This window comes from Ceratotherium simum, chromosome 4 (assembly GCF_057802395.1).
Source record: "Ceratotherium simum simum isolate JZ-2026a chromosome 4, ASM5780239v1, whole genome shotgun sequence".
NCBI classification, from domain to species: domain Eukaryota; kingdom Metazoa; phylum Chordata; class Mammalia; order Perissodactyla; family Rhinocerotidae; genus Ceratotherium; species Ceratotherium simum.
Window position 1 is genome coordinate 91278714 of NC_141903.1, and position 15894 is coordinate 91294607.

Genomic DNA, 15894 nt, shown 5'->3' on the forward strand with positions numbered 1-15894 from the left:
CATTATCATTAATTAAAACTCGATACATTGTCATTAAATTGTATACTTCGTCATTAATGTCAATAACCCAACTCTCCAAGATTTCAATAAGTTTCAAGTTACTGATGTCTTTGTAGTTAATTCCAAAAGTGAGCAAGTTCCAATAGTTATAAGTGCTAAGATTCATGAATAGCAAAAGTTTTGAAAAATACTCAGAAATCAAAGTTAGATTTTCAATATGAGTTTGCAATTAACTCTTTGTTTTCCCAACAGGTCTTCCTTTATATTTGTTATTATTCACCACAGTACTTAAAGTTTCCTCTAATCAGGGTAACTTTTTAAAAAAATCTCAAAGTATTCTTTAAGTTTCAAGTTTTCAATACATAGGTACATGGGGGAAAAAAAGGAAGGGAATCTGGTAGCATTCTTATAATGGTAGATAAAAATTTAGAATCCATGAAACTCTAAAGTTTGAATTTCTTCAACAAATAAATTGGACACCAAAAAAAGGGATGGGGAGCACTCAATTTAAAAGCCATTTAAAAGATATAGCCCCCATACACAATAATGTGAACCATGGTCAGATCCTGATTTCAGCAATCCAATTATATGAGATAATCAGGGAAATTTGAATACTGGTCAGCTGTTTAAAGATATTAAAGAATTATTGTTAATTTATTTAAGTGTGATAACGTCATTGTAGTTTTCTTAAGATATATTGTTTAGAGATACCTATTACATATGAAATGATGTGTGTCATGGACTTGCTTCAAACTAATCCAGTGGGGGTGGGGGGAATTCTGTCTTTATTTTTATTGTGGTTGAAACAGCTTTACAGAAGATTACAAAGGTACCCAGGAGCTTGGAGGACACGACTCCACAAATATAAGCTACAAAAGGAAATGCCACAAATATAAGCTACAAAAGGAAATGATTTGGGAGAAATACTTTACTAACACAGAAAAAGAGACTTTAAATCTTTACCGCAAAACTATCACTTCCTTCTTCCCCTGAAAAACAGTACTTAGATGTGAAACGTGGTTAGATCATTGAAGAAAAAGCATAAACTACTTCCCCGTGCTGGTCTACCACTTTGTAATAGAGTTTTAAAATACTTGCCTTAATAAAATTCTGAAACTTCTTATTCTGCTGGAGTTCTTTAAAGAGTCTAACAGCTTCTTTGTGATGGCTACAGAATTCTCCATATATTTTCTTCATTTTATCTGCATTTTCTTCTGAAAACTGAAAAGAATAACATTTCAACGACGGTTTATAAATTTAGTCACTTCTAAACACTAAAAAGAACATGAAATTTTCATATATTCCAATATGTTCTTTGCAAATAAAGAATAAATACCGTGGCATTTCTGCACATGATGACTTCTCTTCCCCAGATACTTTTTAAATTATAAGAAGAGGAAGGGGAAGTTATCAAGCTAATACAATTATGTTATATTGAACTAATTCAATTATCAATAGCCAAATGAAAAATATTTAACATCTTCTATTATTTTTTTAGTATTTGTGCAACTATCATTTCAATTTATAGTTTTAATACTTTTATAGATTGAAGAAGGGTATGTGGCAACATTTGGGGGTTCTCAGCAAAGTACGACCTCTCACCAGTTGACAGTCACATTGGCTAACTGATCATGTCCCTGAACTTAGTCCTCAGCTGGGAATTTGATTTTTGTCAGCTCATCACAAATAGATCAAGAGGCAGGTTATCATTTGCCAAGAAGACAGAGAAAAAGGAATAATCACAAGGCCAATTTATTAACTAATGGACAGAAGTAGAGATGTGGGCTGGATATTTCAATAAGCTTCACCTGTAGAAAAACCTGTGTAGACAATCTACATGGGAACCAATCTAGAATTATAAAGTGGGTGGAGAGAATTAGCTGAATATGTGAATGCCAGTGTTTCAGACTTTGATGACCCTATGCATACACGTCCACAATGAAGACCCAGTGCAGCAGACACCAGAACACACCACCCCTCCCATGGGAAGTACTTGAAATTTATATCACCATCTCTCTCTTTGCATCTTTGCTTATAGTTTTGTCTATGCTTGAGGCCACTATGTCTCAAGAGATGATCCTTAAACCACCTATAATCACTCAAAAAAAAGAGAAATACTTTGGTACAAATCTAACAAAACACATATACAGGCCTTGTATGCTGAAAACTACACAAAGCTAGTGAAAGAAATCAAAGAAGAGCTAAATAAATGGAGAAATATGCCATGTTCATAGATTGAAAGACTCAACATAGTAAAGATGTCAATTCTCTCAAAATTAATATACAGGTTTAATGCAATTCTTATCAAAGTCCCAGCAAGTTTTTTTGTAGATATAGACAAGATTATTCTAGAATTCATATGAAAAGGCAAAGGAATTAGAAGAGTTAAAAACAACTTTGAAAAAGAAGAATACAGTGAAAGGATCCAGTCTACTCAATTTCAAGATTTACTATATAACTACAGTTAGCTAAGACTGTGTGGAAGGATAGACACACAGATCAGTGGAACAGAGCAGAAGCCCAAAATGCCAAACTGATATTTGACAGATGGCAAAAGCAATTCACTGGAGGAATTGAACATCCATAGATCAAAAAAAAGAGAAAAGAATCTCGACCAAAGTCTCATATCTTATACAAAAATTAACTCAAAATGGATCACAGACTTAAAAATAAAACACCAACTATAAAACATTTAAGAAAACAATAGGAGAAAATCTTTGAGATCTCAGGTTATACAAAGAGTTCTTAGACTTGAAACCAAAAGCATGATCTTCATAATGAAAAACTGATATACTGGACTTCATCATAATTATAGAATGAGAAAACAAGTTACAGACTTAAAGAAAATATTTGCAAACCACATATGGGACAAAAGACTAGTATCTAGAATATATAAAGAAATCTCAATATTCAACAGTAAGAAAACAAAGAATCCAGTTAGAAAATGGGCAAAGGACGTGAAGAGACATTTCACCAAAGAAGATACACAGACAGCAAATAAGCACATGGAAAGATATTCAACATCACAAGTCACTGGGGAATTGTAATTTAAACCACAATGAGATATTACTACACACCTCTCAGAATTGCTAAAATAAAAAATGGTGACACCACCAATGCTAGTGAGGACACAGAGAAAGTGGATTACTTGTACATTTCTGCTTGGAATGTTGAATTGTACAGCCACTCTGGAAAAGAGTTGGCAGTTTCTTATAAAAGTAAACATGCAACCACCATACAACCCAGAAACTGCACTCCCAGGCACTGATCCCAGAGAAACAAAAATATAAGTTTGCCCACAAATCTATACGTGAATATTTGTAGAAGCTTTATTTGTAATAGCCAAAACCTAGAAACAACCAGATGCCCCTCTACAGTGAATGATTAAACAAACTGTGGTACATCCATACCAGGGAATATTACTCAACAATAAAAAGGAAGGAACAATTGATATACACAACCACCTAGATGATTCTTGAGAGAATTACGCTGAGTGAAAAAAGCCAATCCAAGAGATTACATACCATGTATATCATCTATGTAACATGTATGTAATTTATAGAACATTATTGCAATGACAAAATTACATAAACAGAGAACAGATAGGTGGTTGCCAGCAGTTGAGGAGCAGGTGGGAGCGGGAAGGAAGTCGGTGTGGCTATAAAAAGGCCAGATGAGGAGTCCTTGGGGCGGTAGAAACATTCTGTATCTTGACTGTATCCATACCGGTATCCTGGTTGTGGTACTGTATTATAGTTTTGAAATATGTTACCACTGGGGCAAAAACTAATTTAAAAAATAAGTTTAAAAATGCCAAAACCCAGAGCCCATCCCAATCCTATCAACACACGGGGGGGTTGGAGCACAGGATTCCTCGTTGTTAACAAGCTTCAGGAGATGCTTGTGTACCTGAAGTTGGAAAACTGCTGCTTTATACCAACCATGTTTTTCATGATCACAATTTCTCACCAACACCAAAAGTTTCCACTGACTGACTTACCATCACATTCCAGCCCAGCCTCCTGAGATGTGCAGTCTCGACGGTCAGAGTGTGGCATTGCCCCAAACTCTTCTCTCATACATTCTTAATCAGCTTGCTCTTCCTTTGTTCCCACAGAGCGCCACACCCACACGACTGTCTGGGGATTTTGCTAATTTATTCCTCAGGAAACAACTTTATTTACACAGTACTGGGGGACCCCCTTGCCATACCCATAAAGCATGGCCACCAACAAGAACACAAAAGCAGCCTTAAATCCTTTCTCTGAATACCAAGGATCCTTCTGCAAAGAAGAGTGGGCTTCATCCAAAAGACCACTGGGCTCACTGTGTGAGAGAGCCAACTTCCCAAACCTGGGTCTCAATTTAAGCCCTGCTTTTATTCATAGAAATTAAGTAAAAATAGAACTTCTTCTCTTAAGAGATGTGAAATTTTTGTTAACTATGTTTTAAGGGATTAGAATTAAAAGTCATGATTTTCTGCATCGAGGAAAGATGCAAATAATTTCAAATGACAAGATAATCTTCCATTTCGTTTTTTCTTTTCTTTTTGCTGGGAAAGATTTGCCCTGAGTTAACATCTATTGCCAATCTTCCTCTTTTTTTTTTTTTTCTCATCCCCAAAGCCCCAGTACATAGCTGTACATTCTAGTTGTAGGTCCCTCTAGTTCTACATGAGCCACTGCTGCAGCACGGCCACTGAAAGACGAGTGGTGTAGGTCCACACCCGGGAACTGAACCCAGGCTGCCGAAGCGCAGCACACCGAACTTTAACCACTAGGCCATCAGGGCTGGCTCTTGCACTTCATTTTTGAATGCACTCAGATTCAAGTTCACTTAGACACATTCAGACATTTTTATTCAAACTGTCTTGCAAAGCTTAACCTGGCTCTATTATGTTTCAGGTGAATTATGGGGACAGACAGGTCTAGGACTTTAAAGGTAATCTGCAAAGCCAATAACACTGTGATTAAAAACCTGTTATTCATGTAGATTTTTATAATATTAGACATGTAGAAGTAGCTCTTGGGCTATTAAGTGGGGTTTTGTGCATTAAAAATATTTTTATTTAATCATATTTATATTAATGAACTTAACTCCCTCATTTCTGCATACAGACTAACAGCTGAACTCTACTGCTGTGTGTGACAGGGTGAAATGGATTCAAAATTAATATTTAGGAGAAGATGACATTTTGGCATCTAGCCAGAGAAAGCCAGGTAAGGTAACCAGGGATGGATCTCCATGCCTTTCCTCAAGTGCTGTGAGCGACTGCAAAACATGGCATTCGTGTGAATTCCTGGTGTTCTTTTCCCAAGTGACCCATTCACTCAATAAATATTCATAGCACCAAGCATTGCTCTAGGTGCTGAAATAGATAGTAACCACGTAGACAAGACTCCCTGCCTTACCAGGACTTACAGCCTAGTGATGGTGAAAGGCTTCCCTAGAACGTCACTATGGATGTCTCAAGGTACCACATTCTTAACTCACTGTTGAAAGAGCAGATTTTGATTCAAATCCCAGTTACGTCACATATGAGGTGTGAACTTGAGAGAGTCATTACCTCCTCCATGCCTCAGTTTTTGTATCTTTACAACAAGGAAAATAATATTTACCTCACAGTGTTGTGAAGGTGAAGTGAGGTAACATGACGAAAGTATCCTAAAAGTGCCTGCCATATTGTGGTTGCTGAACACATGCTATTTAACTTCCATATTAGCATGCTTTTAGTGGAGAGCCCCTTTCAGAGAGAACAGGGGGCCAATACGAATTGTCAAAAGTAAGTTTTGTTTTGTTTCTTTATTAGGAGAGTGGCACAGCCCATTCTCACTGATGCTTCAAACATCCCAAGCACCTAAAAAGTGCCTCCTTTTAGTGAGATGTGCTTGCCTTGTCCCCCAGGCAAGAACTCCGGGGCTTTAATGAGAATAGATAGGTCTGCCTCGCTCCTCCAAAGAGGAGCCAGCATTTGCCTTAGAGATGCTGGTGAGACTATCACGGGCCCACTGGGGGAGCCATGTTGTCGGAGAGCCCACTGCATCAAGAAGCCTAAGTAGAATTTCCACATGGAATTCATTTACGGCTGTGACTCCTGATGGAGGCAGGACAAGGACAGGGAAGACCCAGCCAAGTCCTGTGACACACAGAGGAGCCATTCAAGGGCTGTTAACAGCTCTCAGGCATCAGTCATACAAACCAGCACGAAATGAAAGAAAATCAACCAAACTCACCTGTCAATAACCGTAATGAGATTAATTCCAGGTCTCGATAGGCTTTTAACACTGTAGAGAGTCTGCAAACCCTTAGGTTTTTCAGGTTTTTAGGCCTTAAACCTTTCTTACCTGTTGTACTAGAATGTCTCCAATTCGGTTGATGATGAAATTCCTGTCATCGCCATCACAGGATTCCTGCCTTCGCTCCTTCATACTGTAGAAGAAATGCCTGTGGATTTCCAGCAACTCGTCCAGACAGGGGAAGATCTTATCCACAGTGCTGTGGTCAAGCTGCAGCTCCTCCTTCATCCCTTTCCTGAAGATCTCCGACATGATGAACAGGGTCTGGATGTGATGCATTTCCGTCTGCATCAGCTCTGAAACAGGTGAGCAGAAAGTTTTAACAAACAAGTATCCGGATGTTAACTAAACTTACTGTGGTGGTCATTTCACAATATATACAAATATCGAATCATTACGTGGTACACCTGAAACTAATATGTTATATGTCACCTTACCTCAATAAAAAAGAAAAAGTATCCCTCTTGACCTAAATTAGTAGATAAACACTGTATGTTACGCAAATTAAAAAGAAGGAATGTTCAGGAATAACAATATTCTTCTACTATAAAAGTTAGCACTGACTAAACATTTACTGGAAGCTCAAAATATTAAACTATTTTCTTTTCCCAAGACATTAAAAGGGGATATGTATAAGTCAAGTCCAATAAATAAGAATCCCATGTGTCCAAAACTCTCATGATATAACTAGCTAACATCTTCAGGCACCTTCATCTGGAATCAGGTCTTATTCTCTCCTAAATGCTCTACTAAAATATAACCAAGTTTACCTCTTTTCTTTCTCTCTTTCTTTCAGTTTTTTGCATTGAGTAGGAACACAATTAATTTGGTGAATTAAATTGAATTAAATATAATGAAGTTCCTCAATGCATACAGCAACACATCCTTTCTATTGCTGGATCTGTCTCCAAAATTCCACCTTCTCCAGGAGAAAACAATGTATCATGATCAAAGGACGTTATCAAGAAAGTGAAAAGACAACCCACAGAATGGGAGAAAATATTTGCAAATCATATATCTGATAAGGAACTTGTGTCTAGAATATATAAAGAACTCTTACAACTCAACAATAAAAAGTATAATAACCCACTTCAAAATAGGCAAAAGATTTGAATAGATGTTTCTCCAAAGAGACATACAAATAGCCAAGAGGCAATGAAAAGATGCTCAACATCATTAGCCATCAGGGAAATGAAAATCAAAACCAAAATGAGACACCACTTATCACACACTAGGATAATAAAATAATAAAAAGGATGGACAGGGCCGGCCCAGTGGCATAGCAGTTAAGTTTGCACACTCCGCTTCGGCGGCCCAGGGTTCACAGGTTTGGATCCCGGGTGCAGACCTTCGCACCACTTATCAAGCCTTGCTGTGGCAGCATCCCACGTATAAAGTAGAGGAAGACGGGCACAGATGTTAGCCCAGGGCCAGTCTTCCTCAGAAAAAAGAGGACGATTGGCAGCAGATGTTAGCTCAGGGCTAATCTTCCTCACCAAAAAAAAAAAGGATGGATACTAAAGAAGTGTTGGTGAGGATGTGGAGAAATTGGAGCCCTCATACACTGCGGATGGGGATGTAAAATGGTGCAGCTCCTCTGGAAAACAGTCTGGCGGTTCCTCAAAATGTTAAACATAAAGTTACCATGTCACCCAAAAAGTGGAAACAACCCCAAATGACCATCCACTGATGATCAGATGAACAAAATGTGGTATATCTATACAATGAAATGTTATTCAGCCATAAAATATATGTTACCAGATATATTACAGATATATGATATATGATATATATTACAACATGGATGAATCTTGAAAACAGCATGCTAAGTGAAAGAAGCCTGTCAGAAAAGACTAAATATTGTACAATTCCATTTATGCAAAATATCCAGACCAGGCAAACCCATAGGGACAGAAAGAAGATTGGTGGTTGCCAGGTGCTGGTGGGAAAAGGAAATGGGGAATGACTGCTGCTGGGAACAGGGTTTCTTTCTGGAGTGATGAAAATGCCCTGGAATTAGATAGTGGTTGATGGTTGCATAACTTTATGAATATACAAAAAGCACCAGATTTACACTGTAAAGGGGTGAATTTTATGGTATGTGAATTAAATCTCAATTTTAAAATTATGTCCTTAGAGAAAATAATAATTCACAATTTGTGGGAGTACCGGAAGTTGAAGTTCTAGATTAATGAGCATTTCCAAACTCATTGACATGTTTTGAGAAAGAATATAAAATATTAGTCATGGAGGATAAACAAATCTAAATGTAGCCTTATTTATTATTTTATCATAAACAAAAATCTCTTTAATAGAGAACCCACTAACTTTAAATTATTATCATATCCTACCATGTTTTTACCACCTACTCTGTACTAAGCACTTACCCATATCATTTCATTTAATCCTTTAATCCATGTATCCATTACGACCCAAAAAATAGGGATGATTTTCCTCATCTTTAAAAGAGAGACAATGAAGAAGAGAGGGTGAAGGGTTCCCCCAGAACAAGCCTTTCTGACCCCAAAGGCCATGCTGTGAACTACACTACATGATAATTCACCCCAAATGGGTTAGATTATTTTTAATAATATATGACAAGAGGCAAATAAAGAAAAAATACAGTATAATAAATATTGCAGGAGACACACTCAAGGGGACAGCATCTTCCTCTCCAAAGTAACTCGCATGTATACAGCCCTGGACATACTTCAGAGCACAACGTCTCATCTGACCTGCATAACCACCATCCAATGCAGGTGAGGAGGGGTTCTCATGGACACTGGACTTTCTAGCCATACTTGCACACACAGGATTAATGAAAACTAAGAGTTAGTCTCATCTTTACAGTAGGGTATCTTATTGGAACTGCTATTTAGCATCTACTTTTTACCCGAAAATTTTTTAAACTTCCTTTTGTCCTAACTAGTCTATAATTTAACTTCCCCTAATTCAGATTGCCTTCACTCCAAATAGCATGATAGTAAAATCTCACCAGAGTTGAGCTCCACACTGAGGACTGCACACAGTCACGACTGCCCTGACCCAGGGGCTGCAGTCCCCAGCGGTCTATGTGAATGGCACCCCTGGAGTGTGGGGGTAACTACAGGCCATCTGTGCAGCAGTCCTGTCCACCCTACCTTTAATATGTGAAAATTCACTGTGATTCTTACAGCAGAAGAGGTAAAAGAGCACAGGCCATGCCTAACTAAACTTGGAAAGGATGAGGAATAAGATTTGCTTTGTACTAGGTACATACAACGCCTCATTTAAGCCTCACAACATTTCAATCCTGAGTATCATTATCCTCATTTTACAGATGGAGAAACTGAGGCCCAGGTCAGCTAAATATTTTGTCTGAGATCAAGTTATTAGAAAATGGTAGAGGTGGGATTTGAACCCAGGTCCGTACAGCTTCAAATTCCACGCTCTTTCCTCTTCACCACGCTGCTTCAGCCCAAAGAGCTTATGTGAAATGCTTACCAAAAATGACATCCTGTCTTTTGATGACATCCTTCTCCTGCCTGCTACAGAACAAGGGGTCCACCACAAGACTCCAGGATTCTGCCTCGAACTCCTGGGCATCACTGCTGAGGTCACTCCACAGAGACGAATCCACGACGTCTGACGTGTGTTTAGAAAAGAAAAGAAAAGCCAGAAGTGGAGTCGCACACATACCCCAACACCCACGTTTACGGATCCTCACCCCAGAGAACCTGCTGTGAACACAGAAACAGCTCAGTCAGAATATCGCTGACGTGGAGGTGGGACCTCCCAACACCACGCTGGTGAGACGGTTCCAGTCCAGACGGCTCTCGGGAAAGCAGAGGCATCAGTATCAAAACAGTGACCGCGTCTATGCAGAAAAAGGACCTCGGAAGTTCCCTGGTTTGTTTGGGCTTGCTCTATTTCAGTTTTGGGTTTGGTAACCTTCAGAGCACACACTGTGCCTGCAGAATCTTGAACCCACCGACGTCTTTTGCCCCCAGTTACTCTGCACTGCTTACTCAGATCTGCATTCTGTGCTTGCCCACAGGGTCTGCTCTCTGCGTGGCCTGCTGTCTGTAACGTAAACACGACGCAGGGCAGAGTCACATGTGAGGACAGATCCTTCTGACAGTTTGACCACACACACACACACCCCTTCAGAAAACTAAATCCTATTTGTCCAAACAACACTCCTGGAGAGATTCCAGCTCAGAGCAGTAAAGATGAGATGACAATGGACTTAAAGGCTTCAGTTTAAATAAAAGAAACAGATTTTGGGGCAGAGTCCACTCCTTTCTCTTGCCACTTCTTCATTCGGTTTTCCTTCACTTGTTGATACAGCTTGGATATAATAAATAATTCCCCAGATTAAGGCCTAGCCTATGAAATATGCTCTTTTTTTAAAGAAGTGTTTTTATTCCCCCAGAAGGAGGAGGCAGCAGACGGGAATAAATCTCTCAGAGACCAGGCAAGTTCAGCCTTAACTGAAGTCCACAGTGGTAACGTACCATCCTATTCCAATTCGTCAACAGCAGTAAAACTTGTTTAAAGGATAACAAGCAGACAATGTATTTCTTCCCTTCATTATGTTTATGACATAATCTTTTGGAAATATATTCATTTAAAAAACACATCATATTTCCTTGGTCACTATCCAGGAGTCTCCTCCAGGGCTAAATTTTCATTCCTTTTTTCAGAACAGCCTATACCTGAGACACCATGGAACAGAATTCTTTTAAAACAAACAAAAGAATATGTTTCAATCTTAAATGCTTCAGAAAATATTCCTTTTGCCCAATGTTCACAGCAACACAAGCAAGCGCCAACGCGCCTCCTCCTCACCTTCCATTAGGAAAGACTCCGAGGAGGGAGAAGAGCCCATGGACTGTGACAGCTCATCAGAGTGAGACCTGCTTCTCCAGGTGTTGCCGTCACTCTCTGACTCCAGCGACGTCCCCGACCTCCTGAAGCTGGAGGGGGAGACGAGTTAGCCCCGGCAGCGGCTGGGAGACGCTGAGACGTAAAACCACGCTGCGCCTCACCTTTCCAAGGTGGTGCTCGGAACGCTCCTGGACAGCGGAGGGCCCTGCCCTGCAGCTTCTCTCCTCCCTGGCGGCAATCCAATGGGCATGGAGGAAGAGGGGTGCAAGGAGGGAGCAGGCAGTGGGACGTCTCTAAATGAAGAATCTGGAAATCAGAACGGATGCTTCATGCGGTTTTCATAGAGGACAGTAATTACAAGTAAAGGCAGACACTTAAAAGCCAGAAAGCTGAACATCCGAATGGCCACTTCTAATATGTGCATGCCCGGCCGCGCAGCAGTCTCCCTGCCACATCCCGATGCCTGCTTCAAATGTCCCTTCCACTCCACACCCTCCTGATCCCCAGGCTGCAGGCCTGCTCCAGCATACCCACTCAGAGACCGTGGGCGGCTGGGGTGACACAAACAAGCAAGAAAATGGAATGGGGAAACAGGCCAGCTTTCCCATAAACCACCGCCTGTGCTCCTTAGAGCCAGCTTTAAGTGGATGCAAGGTGTTATTAGCACCATTACTAGAAAGCACATTGTGTGTACAAACAAGCACACACACACAACATGTCAGTGGATTGGAATGATGCCGGGGAGGCTGTTCTTATGGGTAAGAATTTCAGGCAAATGAAACCTGTAAGCCAAGCTGGGCTGTTCTCTCACACACTGAAAACTAAATGGTGCCTCCATACCTTTCTGGTTAGTTCTAAAATGTAATGGGCACACACGCATTTACATTTGATGTGTACTATAAATGGCTCTCGGAAAATATTTCAATCCTGTAATATTATAGGAATATATGGGAACCTCAGGACATTACAAAGGATTTTATGCATGTATAGTTAATTTTATTCTCATGACTCTCAAGTACAGAGAAGAAATAGATGGTATTTTATCAGTTCTCAGATACCTTTTATTTTCATGCTTAACCTTATGAAATTGAGAAGCACCTTACAACTGAGGTCAAAGGGACTTCTGGTGTCAAAGCAGGCAAATAAACGATGTCACAGCTGTTACTGCCCGCACTAGCTTACACTTGTGTAACATCACACCCGATTGCATGTCACCAATGAATTTGCATACTTCATTGTCCCTTGATTCAAGTGGCTTTTAAAACACTGGTCACACTTTGGTACAGCACTGAAATGAAAAGTGACCACAAACTTAAAGTGCCTGCCATGTGGCAAGCAATGTAGTATTTCAGGCAGAAGAAATTGCAAAATCTTTCACCATAAATCAAAGGATTTTCAAACTTAGGAGACGATGATGTGACTGGCTCTTACATACAACGTAAAGAACTATCAAAGGCCGCCAATTATTTTCAAAAGAAACTGTGTAAATTTCAGCAGTATATAATTCAAGAAAAAACAGAACCAGTGAGTTTAACCATATGCCAACAAAAATCGGTGTGCCTTGTAATTTCACCATCATCCTAAAGGAGCTGGTGAGACCACAGCCTGAGCACAGCTGCTGAAAAGCGCCGGCTTGCTCCGCTGATGGACAGCAGGACCGATAAGAATCCAGACTCCAGACTTGAAGATTTTGACCCTAACTGTGTGATTCTTATGAAGCATGTAGTTTATATTTACCTAGATAAATATGTGCGACTGCTAGGAAAACATAAAATTATGTACTGTTTAAGGTAGTGTTTCTCTTTTCCTCCAAAAGGTTATTAAATCAAGACACTAGATCATGTCTTAGAATTGAGGCAACAGCATAATAGCTCCTCCATACAGCCTTCCCCAATACAAAAGATCATCTAGCACATCCAAGTACAGAGGCTATCAGGCTGCCAGAGAAGTTTATGCCATTCTTGACCTCTTTGTATAATTAGAAATTATGCCAAGAGTATGCTATACAGGAAGAAATAATTGGGCAAATGAGAAAACAAGATGAGGGGGTATTTTACTTTGGAAAAATGTGTGGTATGTATGAAACTGAAAAAAGTTCTTGTTTTCCACGTCACTTACTTCCAAGGACGGTCTGCGGTTTGTTCTTGTATTTCTCTTGGTATTTCTGGTAAAGAATGTTAGAAACACAAAAAATAAGATCAAAGCACCACTGGACTACAAGCATGTCCACACAGTTTCACAGTTATCTATATCACTTTCATTGTTATTTTATTTCAAACAAAGAGGAATTCAAAGCAAAAGACATTAAATGCAACAAAGAGAAAAATGTTATGCTAATGAGATGTGCAAGTTACAACGAAGGTATGCCTCATGACACGTGTCTCACAAATATCCCAGCTTTATTAAAAGCCCAGAGGAACAGAAGTCCCTAGCTCCTGTGTCCAGACTCGGGCTGAAAGGGAGTTCCACCAGCACTGCCTTTCGCCTACTTGTCTCTTTCTGCTCCAGGCTAGTCCTCCCGTCTACAGGACACACGACTTCGAGCATTGAAATGCCACCCTTAACTCTGCGACCTGACACCATGTGTGCTGCAGTTAACATGGAGGTCGGTGACTCCAAGTTTCCCTCTGAAGGATCATCATGGTCACTCACATGCATTTCTGATATGACTTTAGAGTGAGAAAGAAATGAACAGAATGACAGATGCCCCCATCTACTCAAGCCCACCCCCAAACACAAAGAACATTCCTCTAGTCCAGTGGGCCTCCCACTGTGGTCCTTGGACCAGCAGCATCACCTGGGAACTTGTTAGAAATGTAAACTCTCAGGTCCCGTCCAGACCTACTGCATCAGCAATTCTGGGAGTGGGGCCCAGAAATCTGTGTTTTAACAGGTCCTCCGTGTGATTCTGATGTTTGCAAATTACCGCTCTTGACTTCATTTACATATGCTCCGGGTTTGCACTGGTAAACCACACTGGTCCCAACAGAAAGCCTAATCGCCTACCCCGTGTAACACAAATGGCAGACTGGAGCCTTCTCTGTTTCTACAAGTGCACAGTTAAGGGAGTAATGCTTCACTTTGAGCATGTGTTCTTTTATCACTTTAGAAATAAACCTAGGCAGTAACAAAAGAGTAAAAACCTAAACGGACCACATGAAGCAACCTAGCAGATATAAACATGCAATATTCACAAACGACTGAGCGATCACCTTGGTACACGGAGGCGCAGCGTCTTTACATCCCTTATGTACATTCACATTACAGTCTGAAACAACAAAGGGAAAAGCATCCATCTTATTTAAGTTAATCTGAAATGACTAAGACTACATAATGCTTTTACTGGTCATTATAAAAATAGCACATAAACAATAAAAATATTGAGAAAATTCTTTAAGAATGAAAAAAACATTTAAATCACACGTAGCCCCACCACTCAAGCACACTGGTAATATTTTCATTTCCTTGGAGATACTGTTCCCCTTCTGCACAGGGCCTTATCAATTATGAAACCTGGAATATGCATGACAAACACTTCTGCGTCTGCCCGAGAACACATTTTGTGCTATACGCCCTATACTGATGGGATTTCTCACATCTGGTTGGTAGCAACTGCCTGCTCCCACATCAGGTCAAATGGCTATGAAGGTGGAAAGAAAACAAACTGACAACAACGCTGAAAAAACAATGTATTTTCCCCCTCAAACAGGAATTCCTGCTAACTAGAGGGAGCCAAATTCAAAGAGGACAGTGAGCAGCTTGCCTGTGTTTTGCTTCATGAAACAACGTGGCCTCATCTCACTGGAGGAAGGAAAGGAACGCTTCACCAGCCCCTTTCTGCCCCTTGGCCCCAAGACCCAAGCCGTCTTCACGGAAAGCTGCCCCGTTTGGGGGCGGCTCCCGGCCAGGAGCTATCTTCTCGCCCTCTCCCCACGCCCGCCTCCACACCCCCCACCATGACCCCCTCTTCCCACCCGCCCCCACACACTGTGTGCAGATGGAAGTGCCTACGGTCTACAGAAACTCTTCAGAAGGGATCCTTCCTCAGGGGTAGAAGGTCCCACTTAGGTGCACAATAGCCACACTGGAAAAGTGCCCGCAACCCACTGAGAACCGAGAAGGAGGCTGATCCCAGCAACCGTCCCCCCGTAGGTGTGCAGAGGCATTTCAGCCAGCACCTCGATGGCCAATGAGCAGAGCCCAGGCTCATCCACGAACTGGTCCTGCTGGTAAACATCGAAATCAGACAGCTCTCTCCTCATTCTAGAACAAGCGAATGACAGGAAAAGGAAAAGTGCATCTATGAGCTACCACAGAACAAAGGGATACTGAAAACCACAGGAAGAACAAGCCTGGATAGTATTCAATCCAGAAATAGAGAAGAAAAACTTACATATTTGAAATGTGCTCTTTTCATAAGAGACATAAAATAGGACCAAAAGGGTGTGAAAGGGGAACAGCATGTGACAACAGACCAGCAAGATGGGAGGGAAACGGCGCTTTGAGAGACGAGAAAGGATGCGAGGAAGGAGAAACGGCAAGGGCAGAACTTAAACCCAGTTGAGAAGATCGACATGACAGAAACATCAAAGCAGCACTGTGACATGACACTGAAAGATTCCCTCCAGAATGTGCAGAAAAGAAGGGTCTAACTATGCCATAGAGAATGTCCTACAGAGAAGACCGATAACACATCACACTTGTCCAAGGAAGAAATCAGAAAAACTAG

At 40.6% G+C, this 15894-nt stretch overlaps 1 protein-coding gene across 3 annotated transcripts in view; it reads right to left on the minus strand.

Moving 5' to 3' along the window:
• Positions 1-15894, minus strand: part of ARHGEF28 (Rho guanine nucleotide exchange factor 28) — a 283698-nt gene that overhangs the window by 62418 nt on the left and 205386 nt on the right. For all 3 annotated transcript variants that reach the window (XM_087430179.1, XM_087430180.1, XM_087430181.1), the window contains 7 exons: positions 14378-14433; positions 13284-13329; positions 11327-11471; positions 11127-11254; positions 9780-9920; positions 6345-6592; positions 1099-1221 (listed from right to left, as the gene is read on the minus strand). In XM_087430179.1, the coding sequence (XP_087286305.1) occupies positions 1099-1221; positions 6345-6592; positions 9780-9920; positions 11127-11254; positions 11327-11471; positions 13284-13329; positions 14378-14433 (887 nt within the window). The remainder of the gene's footprint in view (positions 1-1098; positions 1222-6344; positions 6593-9779; positions 9921-11126; positions 11255-11326; positions 11472-13283; positions 13330-14377; positions 14434-15894) is intronic.